General features: G+C 40.4%; 1 protein-coding gene across 3 annotated transcripts; it reads left to right on the top strand.

The window, feature by feature from the left end:
- Positions 1–7,460: 7,460 nt before the first annotated feature.
- On the top strand, positions 7,461–21,453 carry ISCA2 (iron-sulfur cluster assembly 2). Of its 3 annotated transcripts, none has more exons than XM_089522197.1 (4): positions 7,461–7,536; positions 15,174–15,333; positions 16,878–16,993; positions 17,818–21,453. In XM_089522197.1, exons 1-4 carry the CDS (start codon positions 7,478–7,480, stop codon positions 17,990–17,992), a joined length of 510 nt encoding a protein of 169 aa, XP_089378323.1. In that variant the 5' UTR covers positions 7,461–7,477; the 3' UTR covers positions 17,993–21,453. The 3 variants fall into 3 exon arrangements, with proteins under 3 accessions (XP_089378323.1, XP_089378324.1, XP_089378325.1); XM_089522198.1 differs by lacking the exon at positions 7,461–7,536 and adding an exon at positions 8,451–8,806; XM_089522199.1 differs by lacking the exon at positions 7,461–7,536 and adding an exon at positions 12,218–12,369.
- The last annotated feature ends 444 nt before the right edge of the window (positions 21,454–21,897 follow it).

Below are 21,897 nucleotides of genomic sequence, written 5' to 3'. Positions count from 1 at the left end.
CACACATCTATACACACACACAGAGATATATACATAGATACACACACACAAAGAGAGAGAAAGAGATACAACACACACACACACAGATACGCACACATAGATACACACACACACACACATATATATGCACACACAGATATACACACATATACACACAGATAGAAAGATACAACACATACACACACACATACACACACATGTATGTATAAATATACACACACATATCTCTATCTATATATAGAGAGATACACAATACATACACACAAATACACACACACACATATAGATGTATATGCACACACACATACACACACACACATATATATATCTACACAGATATATATATATATATACACACACATACACACACACACACAAAGAGAGATACACAACACATACACACAAACACACACACATATGTCTATATACACACACACATATGTATATACACAAACACAGATATATACATGTGTAAACACATCTATTAAAATACACACATACACAAAACAAAACAAATCAGCAACGCCATTTTTAACATACCACAAATATAACAATACTAGTAAAATTGGACACATAGGGTAACAATACAAACTAAATAAATCCACTGAGAAACATTCACTGTATATAGAGTATATCTATGTAACTGTCGTATAATATCTACATTTATTATACTGTATCTACTTTAAATAGATATGTATAACCATAATAAACCCATCTGCAAACACCTACATTTGATCTATTCAACCTACTGAACCATCCCTGAAATGGCCTCCATTTTGAGCAGGACTCAGAAGCATGAAACGCACTGGGTTGAGAGCCAGCCTGGCCTAGTGGTTTCAGTGTTGGACTATGACTTCACAAAACTATGAATCCCAGGATGCTGTGAGCTAAAACCATGGCAGTTAAAGTGGTGTCAAACTGCATTATTTCTATAGTGTAAATGCACCCACTGAAAACTTTCCCTTCAAGTCAAATCATTTATTGCTGAGTTGAGTCCAAGTGTAGTCACTGAAGCAACTTGAGTCCAATACTTAAGTTTACATCACTGAAAACTAGAGATGGCTCATGTACCCTTTTTCCCCCACTGAAAACTTCTGTGGGACTTTTCATACAAGCCTCCAAACATGCTTGTCCTTCTCAAATAGATGCAAAGCAGTGCAGGTACAAAATAATAATGCTACTTTTATTGTGCTCACTTGGTTGTTGCTTCGGGAGGCAAGGCAACTTAGAGCTAGATTTGAGACAGGCTGATGGCAAATATTATTTAATGGAGGCAGTCCATAGTATTACCAATATAAGATACAGGCATATCTTACATAACAAAACCTGTAACAGTGCCTTTACATATCTTTTTAGGCCTGTGCAGCCCTCCATTCCTCATGCTCTGTCTAGCTGGATGTTGTTGCTTTTTTAACAAAAAGGAGCATGGAAGGATGGTAAAATAGGGGTCGAAAACACCTCCAATGTCAAGTTGCGGCAGTGTACACTAATACTTGATACATAAGTTCAGCCACCTAAATGGAAATGTTGAGAAAAGTGGAAGCTAGTGAAAGAAAAAGTCAAACCTGAATGCATTTTGGAAGAATCCTTCAATTAGTTTCTAGAAGGTTCAAAATCTTTTTATTTACTTATGCAAGGCTGATGTGGTTGCTGCATTTAACTTCTGCATAATGTTAGTTCTGAATAAAAACTTTGCTGAAACATGTCAAACCTTTCTTCTTTTTTTGTGTTGTAGGATCTGATCCCTATTCTTTCCATGTTACCAATTTTTCTATTACAGTAGCAATGCGCAGGAACCCATACATTTGATTAATGGAGGTACAGCTATATTGGGGTCTAGGGGATGCCTCATAATCTCAGCATGGGAAGAGAGCAATTGTAAGAGGAGACAGAGCCCATTATTTGGGTTCATTCATCTTTTCCCTCAAAGAAACTGGCCCTGGAAAGAGGCACATGAGAAGTGGAAGGGTATGTGTCTGCCACGTTTTATTATTCAGTGAAACTCCTGTGTCACTCAGCACTCAATCCTGGTTTTCTGAATGGGTGAAAGGCAACTGTATCCAATTAAGAACCTCCGTATTGCAAACCATGTGGCTGCTGTCCTAGGTTGCAGCTTGCAGGAAGAGTGGAAATAAATGATCACCTCCAGCTTTCCTCAGTTTCATGCTCTCTATATGCATTTTGCTAGAGTTCCCATCAACTTCACTGGGGTCATAGTTAGGGTTATGAATTTACACCTCAGAAAGGAACACTTCATCCAACACTTTCAGTTGGAATGGATGTGACAATGTGTTTTATTTAGCATGTTGATAGCACTGTGTCTTCATAGAGACTTCCAGTTTCTCTATAGCTTCTTGAACAAGAGTGGGAAAAGTACACCTTGCAGAGTGCATGTTACCCCAAACCTCAACTCCCAATTTTAAAGCAAAAGCTAATTTGGGGAGTTCACCTTCAAACAGCCCCCAAAAGAACACTTGCCAGCAAGATGGTTGCACGTCTCTATCCTCCTCCACTCCTCAAAGGTCCCTCCTGAAATCACCTTTGGGCTAAAACCTGTAGAAGATGGTAACTGGAAGTAACAAAATATCACTTCTAGTGCACCAAAAAGCCCCAGAGCAAAGACTGCCCCCCTCCCAGCTGCTCACCTTTTCTAGAATGACCATTCTGGAAGACAGATTGCTGATCTAGATAATAGTCCCTATGCATCACTAGGCTATTTAAAATCCTGATAAAGTCAATGCAATTGATATAGGTTAATTACATGCTAGATTTCTGCCTTGGTCAGAACTCTTTGCTACTCCTGAAAAACATTAAAGTAGAGGAGCTTATGCCTTCTATCAGTGTTGATAACACTCAAATATAAGTAATCTGATTAGATGGCTCAATGTTACCTTCAGGATACATATCTGGTATCCATGTAAGTATGTTCTGGAAGTATATTCTGAATTTAAGTACAGCCTAAAAAGACATTCGAGTGATATACCCTTGGAGGTAAGCACTAATGGGGTTTACTACTTTTGTGTAGGCATTCATTGGCTTGCAGTGCCGGACTATACATTAAAGTGTAAACACCTGACTAGTATTAGGAGGTTAGTCTTTATGTAGCTGATCATGGCTGGAATTCAGCTGATGCTCTTAGGTAGGAGTTGTTTTATTTCCAGGCTTGCATGGTAGTGGGGCGAGATGGATGACAAAACCTGACAGTTCTGAGCAGCCTATTTCTCCAGTGTCTTATTACTTCATGGCCACTGTATTCATGGCCCTTTTCTCCTGTCACCACCAATAATGCCCATGTAGTTATACCAACAGGGTTCCAACCAATGCCTTCTATTCACAGTTTGATTTCCTATTAGTACAGATCATGCCTTCTTTCATAATCTGAATTACAATTATTTTCTTTAAATTATTTACCTTTAGGCACTGACTGCTCCTGAAACAGATGTTGAGTTATTAGAACCTTTTTGTTGTGGTAGAGGTATGCCTTCAAGTCATTCTGACTTATGGGCGACACTATCACAAGTTTTTCTTGGCAAGTTTTCTTCAGAGGAGGTTTGTCCTTGTCTTCTTCTGAGAATGAGAGAGAGTGACTTGCCTTCTCATACCACACTATTCTAGCACTATGATTCCACTTTCGCTGCCATGGCACTGTCCTATGGAATCCTGGAATTTCAGTTCACAAAAGGATATTTAGCATTCTCAGTCAGGAAGCTCTAGTACCTTGCCAAACTACAAGCCCCAGGATTCCATAAGATGCACCCATGGCAACTAAAGTGAAATAATAATGCTATAATTGCATAGTATGAAGTAGCCCTTGGTTTCCTGCTATGTTACTTCCAGTTCCAAATTAGACCAAGAGGGAAGTTTTAAAGTGTATGCCAGGTTACCTATGGGATTGTCTCCTCCCATATAATCTGCCCTGTATATTTGGGTCCTGTGAGGGACATTTACTTCAGATAGCCAGAACTAGACTGGCAGCTGTCACACACAGGACATTTTCATCAGCTGCCCTTAGACTGTGTAATGACCTGCTGGGAGAGATGCAACAGTTGAATACTCTGTCTGAATTTAAAACAGTATTGAAGAACTATCTCTTCCAGTTGATTTTAAACTATGAATTTTAAATTGGTATATTTTTAATTTTATGTTGGATTATTTTAATGTGTGTGTTTTAATCTTTGTTGTACCTAGTCTCGAGCCTTTGGGAGAGGTGGGTAATAATAATAATAATAATAATAATAATAACAACAACAACAACAACAACAACAATTTGAATGTGAATAGGCATATTCTACTTGAATGTGCCCCTTCAAAGCCTTGCCATCAAAGTAAACAATTATACACAAACATCTATCAAATGTACAAATATGAATCTCAGTGGTTGCTGGAGAGAACTTTTTGTTAATAAAGGCAGAACTGGTCAATATTTGGACCAATGGCACTTGTCTGTACTGCTATAGCTAAAAATAATCCTTAGGATGAGGCTGAATGAGTATGGCCTACTAACTAGCCTTTATACTGAAGTGGGTTACTATAGAAAAAGAAAGGGTTAACTCACTCCTTTTGTGCCTCCACACCATGGATCTCATGGAAAGCTCTGGGGCAACAAATAGAGTTTGTGGCTGGATGTGACCCATGGGCTGCACTTTGCTCACCCTTGTGTTATACACGCACAACAATATAGACCTTTATTGTGAGGGATCTGATCTCAGTTTAGTCTATCCTAAACTATTTCAAGTGACTTGGGCCAGCCATGACCCCATGCAATGCAATTGTCAGTTTTTGGTTCGTATTTCACAAAATGTTACAACTTTGTTAGTTATTAAGGTTTATGGTGCTATAAGAGTCTACATACCCTGAGTGCCAGATCCTGTCTGATCTTGGAAACTATGCAAGGTGAGACATAGGGCCTGAACAGACAGGCCAAAATAAAGCTGCTGTGGGTCACTTTGGAGGTATGCTGTTTAAATGCTGCATGTATCTTAAGAGGCTGGAAACCGCACCAAAGCTATGCTCCAGTCCTGAGGATTGGAACACAGCTTTGGTGCAGCTTCTGGCCTCTCAAGATGCATATGTCATTTAAACAGTATACCTCCAAAGTGACCCGAAGCAGCTTTATTTTGGCCTGCCTGCTCAGGCCCTCGGTTAATACTTCAATGGAAGACTGACAACAAATACCAAGTGCTGTAGGTTATATTTCAGATGAAGGCAGTGGCCAACAACTTCTGATTATTCCTTGTCTAAGAAAATTGTATGCAATTCATAGGGTCTCCATAAGTTGTCAAACAACTTGAAGTGATATATTGTATACACATACAAGGTGCCAGATACTGTTGTGTTTTTATTGCAACAAACTGCCATTACCACCCCTTTGAAAATGCTTCACCTCATTTAATTCAACCTTAAATTGATCAGACAAAACATTCTGAAGTTGGGAGAAACATGCCATAAGGATTCATTTGAAAACTGCAGCCTGTTGCTTCTAGAAACCTTTAGCCTAGTGCATAAAGTTAGAAATCTATTTTGTTTGGGCAGGGCAAATTCCTAGTTTTTTTGTGGGTTTTTCGGGCAATGTGGCCATGTTCTTTAGCCTTTCTTAAATCACAACGATGATAACCATATCACTTGAGGGTCACTTTGGAGATGTCAGATCAGCAAGAAGGAACATGCAGAAACATAAATTAAGTGTTGCCCTACTTTGCTTGCTCAACAGATCCCTTTCACCTACATGGAGAGTGTGCATTTAGCTCAAAGCATATTCTGAAGAGGCAAAGGAAATACTAGGAAAAAAGCCAAGGCTCCAGTTGTTGGGAATTGGGCATACTTTTATTAGGGGCAACCTATATGCCACACAAAAGAAGGTTAAGAGGGGACATGATAGTCATGTTTAAATATTTGAAGGGATTTCATATTGAAGAGAGAACAGCCTTGTTTTCCATGGCTCCAGAGAGTAGGACAAGGAGCAATGGATTCAAACTACAAGTCAATGGTGCTTCAATATACTGCCCTGGCTCAACGTGATAGGGAATCCTTGGAACTGCAGTTTATTGTGGTACCAGGGCTAAATGTCTCAGAAAACTACACTTCACAGTATTCTCTAGCATTGAGCCAGGGCAGTTAAAGTGATCTCAAGCTAGATTATTTCTGCAGTATGTTTTGGACCCAGGACTACTTCCTCAGCTGCATGGAGTAAACTGGTGCCTCTGGGGAAGCAGACATGTCTGTGAAAGCTTATGCTACAATTTCTTTTGCACAAAGGTGCTACAAGATTCCTTGCATAAGTGTATACTGTTTGGCTTCAATCCTATGTACATTAATTTAATAAACCCTTGTGAATAATGTATACAGGACTTATTGAACCGACCCTATCCCTTTGCTTATAACTCCATATAAAAGAAGAGTTAACTCCTAACTCAGGGAAAGGCAGGACCCTTTTTGTTGGGGACATGATGGAAGAGTATGATTCAGTACAGAAATGTGTAACAAAAATACATTTAGAGCAGAATTCAAAGACATAGCTGTGTTAGTCTGGAACATCAGTATGCAAAGGGATCTTGCAACACCTTTGAGACTAATTGAAAGAAAGAAGATGGGAGCATGAGCTTTTGTAGACCTGAGCCTACTTCCTCAAATGCATTTGGAGTAGGTTACACATTTAGAGTAGTTTATAAATTATTTTTCTACAATTATAGTAACTGATATGAAGAAACTCCTTCCGCCAGTATGCAGAGTGTCACTTTATGCAAAACATTCAGCCCAAAGGGGGTAGTTGTGATCATAGGAGCTCTTCCTTTTGATCTCAGCACTAAACCAAAGTGTGTGTGTGTGTGTGTGTGTGTGTGCGCCTTAAACTAATCTGTCAGTTTATGGCGACCCCATGAATTTCATGGGTTTTTTTTATTGTTTGTGGTCGTGTGCCTTCAAGTCATTTCCAACTTAAGGAGACCCTAAGGCAGCAAGCCAGTGTCATGGTTTCAGAGTTGGACTAGGACTCTGGAGGCAAGGATTTGAGTCCCAACAAACTACAACTCCCAGAATTCCATAGCCTTGAGCCAGGATGCTTAAAAGCGGTGTCAAACTGGGTTATTTGTCCAGTGTAGATGCAGCCTAAGTTTTTCTTAGTCAAGGAATAGTCAGAGGGATCCTGCCAGTCCCTTCCTCTGAAATACAGCCAACAGCATTGCGTGTGTTTATGGGCCTCCAAGGCTCCTGTCGACCCCATGAACTTCATAAGGTTTTTCTTAGGCCAGAAACACCCAAGACTACTTTCTGTTGTTGTTTGGAAAGGGGAGCCTGGTCTGCCCAAACACTTCCGCCCTTCTTTCCTTGCCTTCACTCCAGGTCAGGTGACCTGTTTCGTCACTCTCCTTGGCCGTCCAATGGCGCAACAGTCTCCTCTTCCACGGACTAATAGGCATTTGGGGAGGGCGGGCCGTATGGGACGTCTCCACCAATAGGCGACGGAGTAAAGAGGCACAAGATGGCGGCGCTGGTGGCGCTTGCTTGCTTTAGGAGGCTGAAGTCTTGCAGACAGAGCAGGTAGAGAGGGCTCTTTTCCCTTTTTACAGTCTTAAACTGGGCGAGTTGGTTCTGGGCGGCAATTGGGTCGGTGGGGGTCTGGTCACCTTTGTTTTGTAGTTAACGCACAATATTGGTTCAATCCACACTGCAGAAATAATCCACTTTGAGACCGCTTTAACTGCTAAGGGATTCTGGGAACTGTAGTTTTGTGAGCCATTTAGCCTCTATCAGAGAGAGCTCTGATGCCACAATAAACTACAATTCCCAGGATTCCTTAGCACTGAGCCAGGACAACCAAAGCGGTCTCGAACTGGATTGTTTCTGCACATTTAGTTTTCTCTGTCAGAGCTTTGGTGCCACAACAAACTACAATTAACCCGAATTGTACAGTACTAACTGCCATGGCTCAGTGCTCTGGAATTCTGGGAACTGGAGTTTTGTGAGATATTAATCCTCCTCTGACAGAGAACTCTGGGGCCACAACAGACTCCAGTTCCCAGAATTACAGAACATTGAATCGTGACTCAAAGTGGAGTCAAACTGCATTATTTCTGCAGTGAGGATGAAGCTCCATGCAAACAGGCTCAGCCAACAGTTACAAAACAGATCAGCATGGCCATCTACTGGGGGATGATGGGGACTGTAGTACAACATCTCTGGAAGGATGGAGAAGGCACAGCAGAGCACTTGGGGGTTTCCCTGTGTTTCATATCAAAACATCCAGCCATTCTGATTCAGTTCCTGTGCTATAATAGTAGGTTTCTTCTGCCTAAGACAGTACATCTTCAGATACTTCAAAACACACTGCAGAAATAATCCAGTTTGAGGCTGCTTTAACTACTCTGGCTCAATGCTAGGGGATTCTGGGAATTGTAGTTTTGTGAGACATTTGGCCTTCTCTGTCAGAGAGCTCTGGTGCCACAATAAACTATAATTCCCAGGATTCCCTAGCACTGAGCCAGGGCAGTTAAAGCAGTGTCACACTGGATCATTTCTGCAGTGTGTTTTGGACCAAGGAGAAGAGGACAACAGGCTAATGTTAGAACACAATATGAGAAATAGGGTGGTTCCTACTTGACAAGTGGGGTCAGGCGTATTAGCACCTTATTTGTTCAACTTGTATGCAGAAAATGTCATTCGAAGAGCAAATTTAGTTTCAGAAGAAGGACTAAGGATACAAAAAAGGTTCATTAACAATCTAACACATGCAGATGACACCATACTACTAGCAGAAAACATCATGGATTTGGAAAAATTACTAAAGAAGACAAAGGGAAAAGTTGAAAAGGCAAGCTTTATGCTAAACATAAAAAAAACCCTCAAAATAATGGACCTACATATGTTCAACCTCCTTTTTGTACCCTCCAGAGGCTGGATTGGGGCTGTGGCATAAGGTTTCCATGACCCTGATCTGGCCAGGAAAGGGGTGGCCTCCCGCTGCCCCTTAGGAGCAATGTGTATAGCCCCTTAGTCTCCTGTGTCATAAAGTCCATAGAATCATAGATACAGTAGCCCTTTTCAGCTTTCAGTCTGGCAACCCTAAGAATGTGCGAGAAAAGTGTGGCAAGCCCTTGAGATGTTGCCCAGGATTCTGTTGGATGGAGCCATGCCAGTTAAAGAGGAATCAAACTGCCATATTTCTGTAGCATAGATGCACCCTTAGTGTGCCTGGATTTGCATGTGTGAGGAACAAAAGGTAAACAGCCAGAAAGCTTTATATTCTTCCAATTAGTGTGGTACTCAGATAGTTGTTTTTGATACTAGAAAATGCTGAGAAGCAGGGAATTTTAGGTCATCAATGAGGCATCTTTGAGTGAGGGGGGAGAGAATGTATATAGCAATTTCCTCTGGAAAAGGAAAAGTAGGGGGAAATTTTACAAAAATATGTTTTTGTATCTCAACAGACAGGAGAGTGGCTATAATGTATCCTCCAGGCTATGGACCCTGGAACAGAGGGGGGCCAGGAGGGTCTCAAACACCTCCAAACTAGCCTGGGGGGAGAGGGCTTAAAACCCCTGAAATAATTAAGTAAATTGGACCAGTGAGACTCATATGGAATAGAACCCAACCCTATCTAGCAGTTATCAATCATGAGTATACTCAATGGTCAAGTGCTCACACAGATAGTAAGACAACTGTTGTAATTCAGTCTTCCAATGAAAATAAAGACTGCATACAATGTCTCCTGTGTAGACTTAACTTGGAAGTTAGCTATGTTAAACACATAGGACTACTGAGTACATACTGTGCTCACAAGAATCTTCATCTTTAAGGATATGGTTGGGAGAAGTAATTTGCCCATCTTCTAACTGTGACCACACCTGATTCTCTACATCTCATGCTTGATTTTCACATTTCAATCCTGTGTCTTTTAACATTTCTCTGCAGCTTTTAAGGAAGTTTAGGCCTGTTACAAACAGCCAAAATAAAGCTGCTTCGAGTCACAGAGTCAAACATGCTCTCATTTCCCCAATTCTGAAAAAACCTTCTCTTGACCCCTCCTCTTTGTCTAGCTATCGTCCGATTTCTCTTCTTCCCTTTCTTTCTAAAGTTTTGGAACGGGTTGTTTATTCTCGCTGTCTTGAGTTTCTTGAAGCCAACTCCATTCTCGATCCCTTTCAGTCTGGTTTCCGCCCACGGCATTCTACAGAGACAGCTCTCACTAAGATCTCGAATGACCTTTTACTGGCCAAGGCTAACGGCCTTTACTCTGTTCTCATCCTTCTTGATTTGTCTGCAGCCTTTGACACCGTTGATCACTGTCTTCTAGTTGATATACTTTCTGACCTTGGGTTTTCAGACTCTGTTCTCGACTGGTTTAGATCTTATTTGTCTGGCAGATCTTTTGCAGTGGTTGCAGGTGGTCATACTTCATCCTCTGTTCTCTTATCTGTTGGAGTTCCCCAGGGTTCTGTTCTGGGTCCCCTTCTGTTTTCTCTCTACACACTGTCCTTAGGTAAACTCATCAGCTCTTTTGGTTTTTCCTACCATCTGTATGCCGATGACACCCAGTTAGATCTTTCCACCCCTGACCTTTCTCCAAGGCTTGAACAGCAAGTCTCGTCTTGCCTCACAGCTGTCTCGCAGTGGATGCGCCATCGGCGTTTGAAGCTCAACATGTCCAAGACGGAGCTTCTTGTCTTTCCTCCTAAGTCCACTCTTCAACACTCCTTTTCTGTCTCTGTAGACAACATTTCTATTCAACCAGTCCAGCAAGCCCGCAGTCTTGGTTTTATCTTTGATTCTCCTCTGTCGTGTATCCCTCAGATCCAGGCCACAGCCAAGGCTGTAGATTCTTTTTTTACAATATTGCTAAAATCCGACCATATCTCTCCGCCTCTACTGCCAAGATCCTGGTCCATGCCCTAGTGGTCTCACGACTTCATTACTGTAACATCCTTCTGGCAGGGCTTCCTCTTTCTCACCTCCGTCCTTTAATTTCTGTCCAGCATTCAGCTGCACGCATTATCACATCCGCCCACCGCTCTGACCACATCTCTCCTGTGTTGGCATCCCTTCACTGGCTCCCCCTCCCTTTCCGCATTCAGTATAAGCTCCTGCTGTCGACATTTAAAGCCCTCCATGGACTGGCCCCTCCTTACTTATCAGACCTTATTTCTCCTCACCTTCCAACTAGGGCCCTCTGTTCTGGTAGTCAAGGTCTACTGTCCCAGCCCAGGATTTCCTCTGCCCCATCTCGGATTCGCCCCTTTTCACTCGCTGTCCCTCACTCCTGGAACCTTCTTCCCCCACAAGCAAGAGCCATCACTTCTTTAACCAGCTTCAAAATGGAGTTGAAGACCATCCTGTTCAGAGAAGCCTTCCCAGGCATTGCATAATTGTCGCTTACTATTTGATGTTCTTTTGGTGCCTGTTTTATTGAATCATTTCCTATATTGCTATGTATTTTATATGTATTATCCTACTAGAAAGGTCCCTTCCCCACCACCACTCCCTTTGTGTCGTGTCTTTTTAGATTGTAAGCCTGAGGGCAGGGAACCGTCCAATTAAAAAGATTGTATGTACAGCGCTGTGTAAATTTACAGCGCTTTATAAATAAAGGTTAATAATAATAATAATAATAACAACAACAACAGTGGAGGTATGGTGTTTCAATGATGCATGCGTTCTAAGAGTCTAGAAGTCGCACCAAAGCCACGCTCCAGGCTGGAGCGTGGCTTTGGCGTGGCTTCTGGACTCTTAGGATGCATGCATCATTGAAACACCATACCTCCACTGTGACTTGAAGCAGCTTTATTTTGGCTGACTGTAACAGGCCTGTGTGGAGAAAAAGATGTGATAGGAGACCTTATAAGCACATTTGCGTTCACTTAGTAAGGTCATACATATTTTCCCCCTTTCCATTTTATAGTAATTGCATTTCTATTTATTCAATCTTGTAATGTTTCATTTTAATTTTGCTCTTGCTGGGAGGTTAGTCAGACTGTTTCCTGCTTCAGCTGGTGGTGATTGGTATTTTCATGCAATACACTCTGAGTTTTATCAGTTTTTATTTAAAAAAACATACCTGCAAGTAGGCAGACCTAACCAACACCTACTTGCCAATGTTGAGCTCCCCCCACCACCTTAAAAACAGTTCCAGGATATTGCTGCAGGCCCAGTACCTTCTACCGTCATCACTGACCACCAGTGGATCTGTTAGTTAATTTCACTTTACTTTATTCCTTCACAGATGTACTTTAACGCTGAAGGTTGTTAGAGGTTTATTGGCAGAAAAGAGAGAGCTAGACATGTCTTCTTTACAGACTTTCTCACAAAAGTGCCTATCAACAGAAGAAGGCATTCACCTACCAAGAACTACACTATTGACAGATAACTAATAAAGAAGATGTACCTACAAATGTAGCATTTTTTGTTGTTGTTAAAGGTCTTGACCTCTCATGAATTACTCCTATGTTGCAATGTGATCAGTGGGGTCTCAGTGTCAGACTAGTATATTTAGAACTATATCCTAAATTTGTTTCCATGCACGTGAATTTTTTTTAAAATGAAAAGCAAAGATGAAAACAATGATGGTTTTATTAGTATATCAATACTTACTGTCTAGAGCTTTGGAAATAATGCAATTCTTCAGTTCCTGACTGAAATAATCACACAGGAAATCTATATATTGAGTTCTGGAGTTGAGTTGTAATGTTACATCACTGAGAGAAAGTGTCATGGAACAAAACACTTAATGGTCCAGCAAAAGAACAAAGGGAATACTTTTTAAAAACTGAAAGACAAAACCAAGTACACTGTTTATATGATATAATTACCATATGTATCTTTCAGTCAGAAGATTGTATTGAGTCTAGGAGTTTAAGAGGGTTCAGGCAAGGTTCATGCATGTGGGTACAGTAAGAAAAATAGCTACAGAGATAGTGTCATTTGTAATGTACCTTAGGTCAATGTAGAGGAGCAGAGGAAAACAACCAGTGCTAATTTCAAGTTTAACGGCTTACAGTTTCCCTTCTTTAATGTGGATGGATAACTGTTTCTGTATTTTAATAAAGCCATTATGATTGTGATATAGTTATAGGCAGCAATTGCTCAGAAGGTTATAAATATGGGCTACTTCCACACTGCGGAAATAAAGCACCTTGACACCACTTTAACTTCCATGGCCCAATGCTATGGAATGCTGGGATTTTCAGGAATACAAGCATACCTCACTTAACAAAACTGACAAGAAGCTGCTTTTTATAAAGTCTTTTTATGGTTGCCCAACCCCTCTTTTTCTCTCTGTGTAGCTGGACTTTAAAAAAAAAAGAAGAGCACGGCATTGGGAGGATGAGAGAGAGGGCTGTAGAAATACAGACTTTTGGTGTCTACTGCAGCATGTATGCACTAAGCAGTGTTATAAAGTTTGAGCTGGAAAAGAAAGCGTTTCAGCCCCAGCTAATCCTACTGTAGCTGTGTGTGCCTGCCCAGAACAGGCAAAGTAAATAGCAACTACCTTCAGATTCCCTTGGTTCAGCAACCATGAGCAGCAAAACACAGAGAAAAATAGATAAGCTTCCCTCACCAGCACCACCACCACCCCAGCATGTTAAAAAACAAACAAACATAGATCTGCAAGTTTGACCATCAAATGAAAATCATGAGAAGAGTGGAGGTTGGTGAAAGGAAAAATTCATCTCTGGATGCATTTTGAAAGATTACCTTCTAGGTGGTCTTTAGAAGGGTCAAAAATTTTGTTTGCTTCTCCAAGGTTTACTTGATTTGGTTATTTTACTTCACATGTAAATATTGTTAGTTCTGAATTTAAAAAAATGGCTGAAGCATGCCTGTTTGTGCTGTAGGAACCTATTCCTATTCTTTCCATGTTATTTATGTCTCTGGGATCAATTTTTTTGTAAAAAAGTAATGCCCAAAAAGACGTCTACTTCATCAGCTGACGTATACCAGTATTTAGCTTTATTAAATATTTTGTTGGAAAATGACAAAAGGACTTTGTATTCAAAGCACAGATGAAGATTAACCTTGAAGTTTATCAGACAAGGGAAATTGGAAGTATAATCCAATGGCAATCCGAATGCAGTCATGGGGTTTAACATTATTGTGTGATAGACTACCATACGCAATTTTGGGCAATGGCAAGCTATTTTTGGGCAATGGGAAGTCAGTTTGAATGCAATTCGAATTCACGTAAATTCACTGAATGCATTCACGTGAATGCATTCTGGCCCCACTTTCTTTTCATTCAAAATTAAGAGAAATTCCTCCTGTGTGATAAACTCCCTTGAGCAAGTAAAGGAAGTACTGCCTTCCTTGGTGTATGCATACTCTTAGATCTAATAGTAAGTGTTTAAACTGTACTTGAGTTGACACTGTGGCATGAAGACAGAGTGAGTAGGATTAAGACTTTTCTTACTCTGGGTTTTCTGACGATATGTTTATTACCTTTATGTTCCACAAAGGTTTTGTAGATGCTTTGTCCAGCTCATGGTTCCATCAGTTAAGTTCCTAATTTGCTGTCTGTGGTAGACATTGTGTTACTGACATACACATGTGTAAAATTACGTTATGCTTACATGTGTCTTTTGGCAGGCACTGCAGAGGCTAGTATCCACTCTTTCCCTCCACAATGCACAAAGTACCCTGGGACTTAACATATACCTCTGAAGCCCCCAACACCTGTAGTGCCATTTTGTTCCAAGTGGGGAGTGAGTAGGATCACAGAAGTATTTGGCTATTGCAGCAGTGCTGAGACCTCGAGAGGACCCCAGATGATCTCAGCACTTTTAGAATTATTTTCTGCTTGTCCAATTCTGTACACTTCCCATGAAACAAAGAATGGCCAGCCTGGGGCGGGGAGAGAGTTCAGAGGCTGTACAGTAAGTCATGGAAATAGTGTACTGTACAGTTCTGCCTAGCTATGGTCCATATGCAGAACTACTGAATGCAGAACTTAGTAGGTCCATATGCAGAACTACTAAATTTTACTGAGTCATGTAGGACTGGTGCCTTTGTGTAACCAGTTTTCTCCTAGGAGATGTTTTCCCTAAGCTTGTAAGCCATTCAGACTGTCTGGAATTGCTTTCTCCTTTTAGAACTTTTATGCTGCCTTCATTCCTTACACAGTATTTCTAATTTGATGAACTTTTTACCCAACAATGTAAGACACTGTGTTCCTTATCTTTATCCTATAGCTGTTCCTTTCATCTGTGGACTCTGATGAGAACCCCATTTCATGCCCCACATAACAGTGTCTGTATGCCAAGGATAAGAGTGCAGTGGGCATCATCCTCTGCCAGTACACAGAGTGATACCAATGAAGGACGGGTCTACATCAGTGAGAGTTGTGTGAAGGTAAAGTTATTTAGACATCTTCAAACCTGTGTGCCGTGTGTAATGTCTCGATGCTCCTGAATTGTAGTGTGGTCTGCTGTTTAGTGTGACTATGCAGCACTGGGTGTGAATCTGTAAAGATATGTGTATGATAAGTGTATCACTGCCCTAGTCCAAAGGCAATCACTAGCAATCTATCATCTCTACACATCTGAAAAACATGCTTTGATATGATAATGGATGGTAAGCTGCCAGTGACATTGTAGGTTGTAGGTTTGTGATGCAGTACTTGATCCATGCTGAAGAAGGAGGAAATATTAGAGCTTATTTTCAGCTAGGATAAAAAAGCATGGGTCGTGTGAATGGTGAAGTTTGTTGTAGCAGTAACACTTTCACTCTTAGGTAGGGCATACAAGGAGTTCTTTTATAGCAGCAGTGAAATAATGTGCAGCCAGCCTGATAAGTGTAACTTCTTCAATTCAAGAGGGATATTAGCAAGCTGGAATGTGGAAGGCAACCAAAATGATGAAATGCTCTATGAGGAGTGGCTTAGGCATCTGGGTATGTTTAGCCTGGAGAAGGCTAAAAGATGGCATGATAGCCCTGTTTAAACATTTGAAGGGATATATTATTGACGAAGGAGCAAGCATGTTTTTTGCTGCTCCAGAAACAGAGATGGAGCAGTGTATTATTATTATTATTATTATTATTATTATTATTAATTTTATTTATAAAGCGCCGTAAATCTACATGGTGCTGTACAAAACCAAGTAAAATCAAGAATATAAAAGCCTGTCTATGGTGTACAATCTAAAAGTTAAAGCAACAAATTAAAAACATCATATGAAACAAGTTAAAACAGCAATATCCACTATTGAGTCAAGCATCTGAACAACCAGGACACAATCACAGACTCCCTGGGAACGCTTCCCTAAACAATATGGTCTTTAACTCGGCTTTGAAGCTGGTTAGAGACGTGTTGAGTCGTGCTTGTAAGGGGAGGAGGTTCCAGGAGTGAGGGGCAGCAAGCGAGAAGGGACGAATCTGGGACGGGGCCGTGGAAATCCTGGGCTGCGACAGGAGACCTTGGCTACCAGAACAGAGGGAACGAGTGGGGATTTAGGGAGAAAGTAGTTCAGAGAGATGGGGAGGGGCCAGCCCATGCAGGGCTTTAAAGGTGAGCAGGAGAAGCTTGTACCGAATGCGGAAGGGAAAGGGGAGCCAGTGGAAAAGACATTGTGCCTAAACGTTAGAAAGAACTTCCTGACAGTATGTGCTTTTTGACTGGAATACGCTACGTTGGAAAGTGGTGGAATCTCCTTCTTTGGAAGTTCTAACCAGAGGCTGAATGGCAATCTGTCAGGACAGGAGTAATTTGATTGTGTAATTTGCATAGCAGGGGGTTGGACTGGATGGCCCTAGTGGTCTCTTCCAGCTCTATGATTATGTGCTTTGTGTTGCTCTCTATTCTTCATACTGTTGAGCACTCTTACTAGTTTAGACATGATGTGGCTGCTAAATACTTGTATGAATCTTGCCCATCCTCTCTCTTTATGTTTTAATAGAGGTTATTGGAGATTGCAGAAGGGTCTGAGTTTCTCAGGCTGCAGGTGGAAGGAGGTGGCTGCTCTGGTTTCCAGTATAAATTTTCCTTGGATACAGTTGTGAATTCTGATGACAGGTAAGAACATAGATTACCGTGTGTAGTGGAGGAAGGAATGGTAGGTAGGAGAGATGAAAGGAGGGAGGGGTGATGATGAATGAATATTGTATAACATGTGGCACTGTTACTGTTTGCCTGTTACTGTTACAGGTTTCTATGTGTAATTTCCACACCTTATGACTCCATCAGAGACTTGATTTTGTGCAAAAATACATCTTGCTTTTTTTCTTGCCTGGAGAATCAAGAAAGCTAATACATTAGACATGTTGAAAAATGCATAAACTAATACAGAAATTAATCATCAAAGTGAAACAAAACCCTTGGTAAAATGACATCTATTAAAAATGGGAGCTTGGTAAGATAAAAAAAAAATATAGAAAGAGGAAGGTTATGACCTTACTCTTGAAAACCTGGTTCAGCATGCCTCTTTTGAAAAGAAGTTCAAGAGTTGTAGGTTCATAACCATGAAAGCCCTGATTGGAGACATCTTACCTTTTTAGATAGATAAGATGCAGAGAGAGGTTTCATCTGCCAATCTTAAGGGGGCTTATGAAGAAACAGAAATTCCTCGAGCTTTCTCTTTAGTGTCCTCTAGATCTTTTATACAATAAGTTCTGTTTTCCTTGGCTATTGATTATGTTGGCTGGAGCTGGTGGGAGCTTAAATAATGTCTGGAGGCAATCAGACTAGAGGTGGCTGGCCTTAGGTCAAGCAGAGTAGCTTTCAAGCATGATACACATGTAGTGAACCAGTGCATCCTGAAGACTTCTTTGTGTTTGACCTAGTGACAGGCAGAAACACAAAATGTATGTGACCTAACATGCTATCATCTCCTTCTCCAGGATTTTTGAACAAGGTGGTGCCCGAGTGGTTGTGGACATGGACAGCTTAAGCTTTGTGAAAGGGGCAATGATCGATTTCAGTCAGGAGCTAATTCGTAGCTCCTTCCAGGTTGTGAACAATCCACAAGCAGAACAAGGCTGTTCCTGTGGATCATCTTTTTCAATTAAGCTCTGATCCGATGTCTCCATGTGGTCTTTCATGGATGCTGACAGACAAATTTCATTTCAGTTGCATGTTCCCCAGCTGAGTTCTGCTCCCTGCAACAACTGGTCTACATAAAGATGCAAGCACATCCTCTGAACACGCTCTAAAAAGAACTCATCTCTCTAAGACTAGATGTGAACTGAGCTAGCTCCCTGTGCAACTTCCCAGTGAAACCATGATGACTCCTTATATAGCATGTAAAACAGTGTGTTGTGCTGGGAGATGTTTGTACATATTTCTGTGATTTAATGTATTTAGTTTTTTAAAGTAAATTCCCATTACATTTAATTTTTGTGGATATTAATAGCCCTTTCCATATATTGATTTGTACTCTGGGGAAAGTATGGATGTGTAAAAAGGGGCCTACAACTCTATCTAGATTGCTTCATATTCATCAAGTGCCTGTGCATGGAGTCCATGTGCATAGCTGTAAATTCCTGTAACATTCTATTCAAATTATTGTAGGATGTGCTCTCCAGGTATGTGTATCAGTAATATGAATCCCAAGAATAAAAGCATATAAGGGATCTTTGAATGGTGGCAACAGTATGTCTGGACAGACTGAGTACTCAAAAACTCACATTTGCACGTGTGTGTGGAAAGAGAAAGGGAGGGAGAGCTGTTTCTCAAAGGGAATTTTATCAAACAAATCATTACAATGGAAAATAGCAAACAGCAGTTAGCTCCTGAACAACAAAAACTCAAACCTATACTAAGCACATGAAGCAGGTACTAAAATCAGATCCATAAACCAGAGTTATTTATAATATTACAGCATGTGTGCACCTTTTTGAACAGATTATCAGGATAAATTACTTGAAAAGGTACACACATGCTGTAAAAGTAAAGTCTGTGACCTTCTCTACCAAGGCTTGGGGGATGTGGACTAGGTCCTTTGTTGTTATAAATGCTTATTTTATGCCTTGTCTCTTTCTTGCCACTTTTCTGTATTGGAGCCTGGCCGGGGTGGAGGAGTTGTAGGAGACAAGCAGAAACAGCCAGCCTGTATAAGGGGCCTACTTTAAGTGGTTGGCTTTCTCATAAAAGTGTGTCTTAAAGATAATATTAATCTTTGCTAAACGTAATACAAATATTCATACCACAGGAAAGCAAAGTGGTAACAGAATGGGAGGCTAAAAAGTGCAGGGAAAGAAATAGTATCTTAAGGATACCTTTCTTGCATCATGCTAGATCAGTACTGGAGAGAAGCAGGTGTCTGTTGAAAACTTTGGTTATTATGGTGCACAAGGGGCAATTTAGCAAAGATTTGTGGCAATGTTAGGAGAGAAGGGCTTGGGTTCAGCTGCTCATTATGTGATTTTCATTTCTAGAAAAGGTTAACCAAGGCTCCATCTTGGCCAGTTATATCAGATAAGAATAGTAGTTGAGGAAAGTTTTTGGACTTCTGAAGTGGAGGAATGCAAGGATTTCAAGGAAACCAAGACTACAAGAACATTGGCTTCTGAAGGCCACAGGTTTTGATAATGTTCTTGGTGGGCCTTGGCTCTTATCCTGATCTTTTCTTAAACATGTAAAACACTAGGCAGGGCAAAACAAACAAGAATGGTTGTATGGCTCAGCTTGGCTTTTCTTGATAACGGTTCCTAGCTACTTGGCAAATGGAACAACAGAGAAGTGCCTGATAGGCAAATGATTTCTTTAGGTATTAGGATATGTAGACCATTGCCAGCTAGAGGATGTAGTGGTGATGAGGCTCTTTGGTTTGGGTTTATAAACATCCAGTTTCTGAATATTCATCTAGAACCTTAGAATGACATAGATAATGGTACCTAACTGGAACTTTATTCCTTGCCCTCTGGATTGCATGTTTGCACCAGTGAGGCTGTCTCAGTATCAGTTTGCTGTACAGATGGAAACTAAATTCTGTCCTTGAATACTAGAGCCACAAGGGCTAGCTTTCTTTTTTGCAGAAGAGAGTCCTCTTCAGATTTAGTATATATATTTACTACATTTCTTAGTATGTGTGTATGTATATTGGTATATATATTTACTATTTTAGTATATATATTTACTAAATATATTTATACATGTATACCAAAATCTGTGTATACTCAAGTACCATTATATACAATGGCAAGTTAAAATTGTATCTTTTACATAATATGGCAAAATTAGTGTTTGCTTTTTGAATTTTTGAAAAAATATTTTCAATCCATGGATGGTTGAATCAGTGGCTATGGAGGTCTAACAGTAATTTGCACTGAAATCTGGACAGGAATGGTGTGCAGACGCCCTGTAGAGAGAAACACATTTAGTGAGTTAAATTTTCCTTTTGCCTACAGTAACCAAGAGATAGTTAAAAATAGATTGTTTTTAATCTCTTAACCATTTTAAGGGGAAAAACCCCCAAAACATTCAGCTACTGTTATAGGGAAGAGTTTCTTGATTAGAATACTAAATAATAATGCCTTGAGTGAATTTTTGCTCAAAAAAGCTTCATTCTTGGACTGGAATTAAACTTTGAGAAACAATGGAAGGAAATATTTTGGCCTCATAGGAGACTTACATACAATTGGTGGACTTCTGAAAAACCTGCAAGTGTACATCTGTAAAGGGTATGCAAGTTTTTATACATCACAGCTTCTATAGTGCTTGTATCTATATATATTTCAGCAGCTTTTGTATAGCTTAGGTACATATGACTCACTAACTAGATCCAATCCTCACCAGAAGTATAGCTAGAAATCCATACCTGGTTTTATTGTTTAAATTTTGAGGGGGTTGAGGCCCTGCACCTGGTACTAGAATCTAGGTTAATTCATCCTGGAAAGCCTTTGAAGATGGAAAATGCATTTGAGGTGGGGATTTGGCACAGGGGAAATTGTGAGAATGCACAGGGACACCAGGTCTTAAAAAAAGGATAGGTGGGTGTATTTTGCCCACCCTGATACAGTTGAACAACTAACCACTTGTTATCACTCTGTGTCTAGAATAACAGAGATATGGTATGCCAGATAATGATGTTAAGAAATGAGACTAAAAAATTAATTTTGAACTCTTTGTGTTATCCTTAATTGTTTTCTACCATTTGGGCTAATATGATGAAAGTGATAGACAGAAGCAAACTTGTTATAAATGCTACTTTTTTGGGGGGGGGGGGGGCGATGCACTAGTGAGCCACAAATCCTCTGAATGTGACTATGGAGTTACCATTGCTGTCATTATCTGTGAAGATCTGGCCCTTATGGCTGTGGGAGCTGCTACCTCACCATGAGAAGAAATTTAAGCTATAGCATTACTTTATGTGATTTCTTATAGAATACTTGTCAGTTTCCCATTGTCCCTTTGTAATAAATCTATTCTTAATTTCTTTCTATTCCTTTGATGGGATGGCCCATGACAAACAAAAGATCTTGTCAGTATTAAATATATAATAAAATGTATTGTCAATAAATAAAATTTTATGCATATATTATATAAATGAACAATATTACATAATGCCAGTCAGAGAATGGTAAGTCTTTAAGAATAGCTAGGAAGCTATAATTCCTCCCTTTTGAGCCAACAACCAGTTCACCCATCAAACTCCATACCACTTCATGCACAAGCTGTCCTTGAGGGCATGATCTATAATCTTCATTCCGACGTTCAATGTACCCAAAGAATTTTACAGCAACTCTTCTGATTTCTTAAACTACAATCCAGCAGCTGCTTCTTCAGTCTTCTGCCCCTGACAGGTACTCGGGTGTCTGCTCTTTCCAAAGGCTGCTGCTGCTTTTGCAGACATTCTACAGTTTTGCCCTAGAGATTTCAGGCTCCCAGGCAGTGTTCCTTGATGTTTATCACACTATACCCTTAAAGTGCCACAATTCCAGTTTGACTCCTCTAGCTGCCTCCTGTTGCATTCTGGGATT

The sequence above is a fragment of the Sceloporus occidentalis genome, unplaced genomic scaffold (assembly GCF_023333645.1).
Source record: "Sceloporus occidentalis isolate IW3139 unplaced genomic scaffold, rSceOcc1.0.p SCAF_4, whole genome shotgun sequence".
In the NCBI taxonomy this organism is placed as follows: Eukaryota; Metazoa; Chordata; class Lepidosauria; order Squamata; family Phrynosomatidae; genus Sceloporus; species Sceloporus occidentalis.
Note: the sequence above shows the minus strand (reverse complement) of the source record. Positions and strands in the feature narration are given on the sequence as shown.

Bases quoted from the DNA above. Each gene is read 5' to 3' on its own strand.
- ISCA2 (XM_089522197.1), top strand. From the start codon at position 7,478: ATGGCGGCGCTGGTGGCGCTTGCTTGCTTTAGGAGGCTGAAGTCTTGC. The intron at 7,537-15,173 runs GTAGAGAGGGCT...TTTATCCTATAG, and splicing joins AAGTCTTGCAGACAGAGCAG to CTGTTCCTTTCATCTGTGGA. The intron at 16,994-17,817 runs GTAAGAACATAG...CTCCTTCTCCAG, and splicing joins GTTGTGAATTCTGATGACAG to GATTTTTGAACAAGGTGGTG.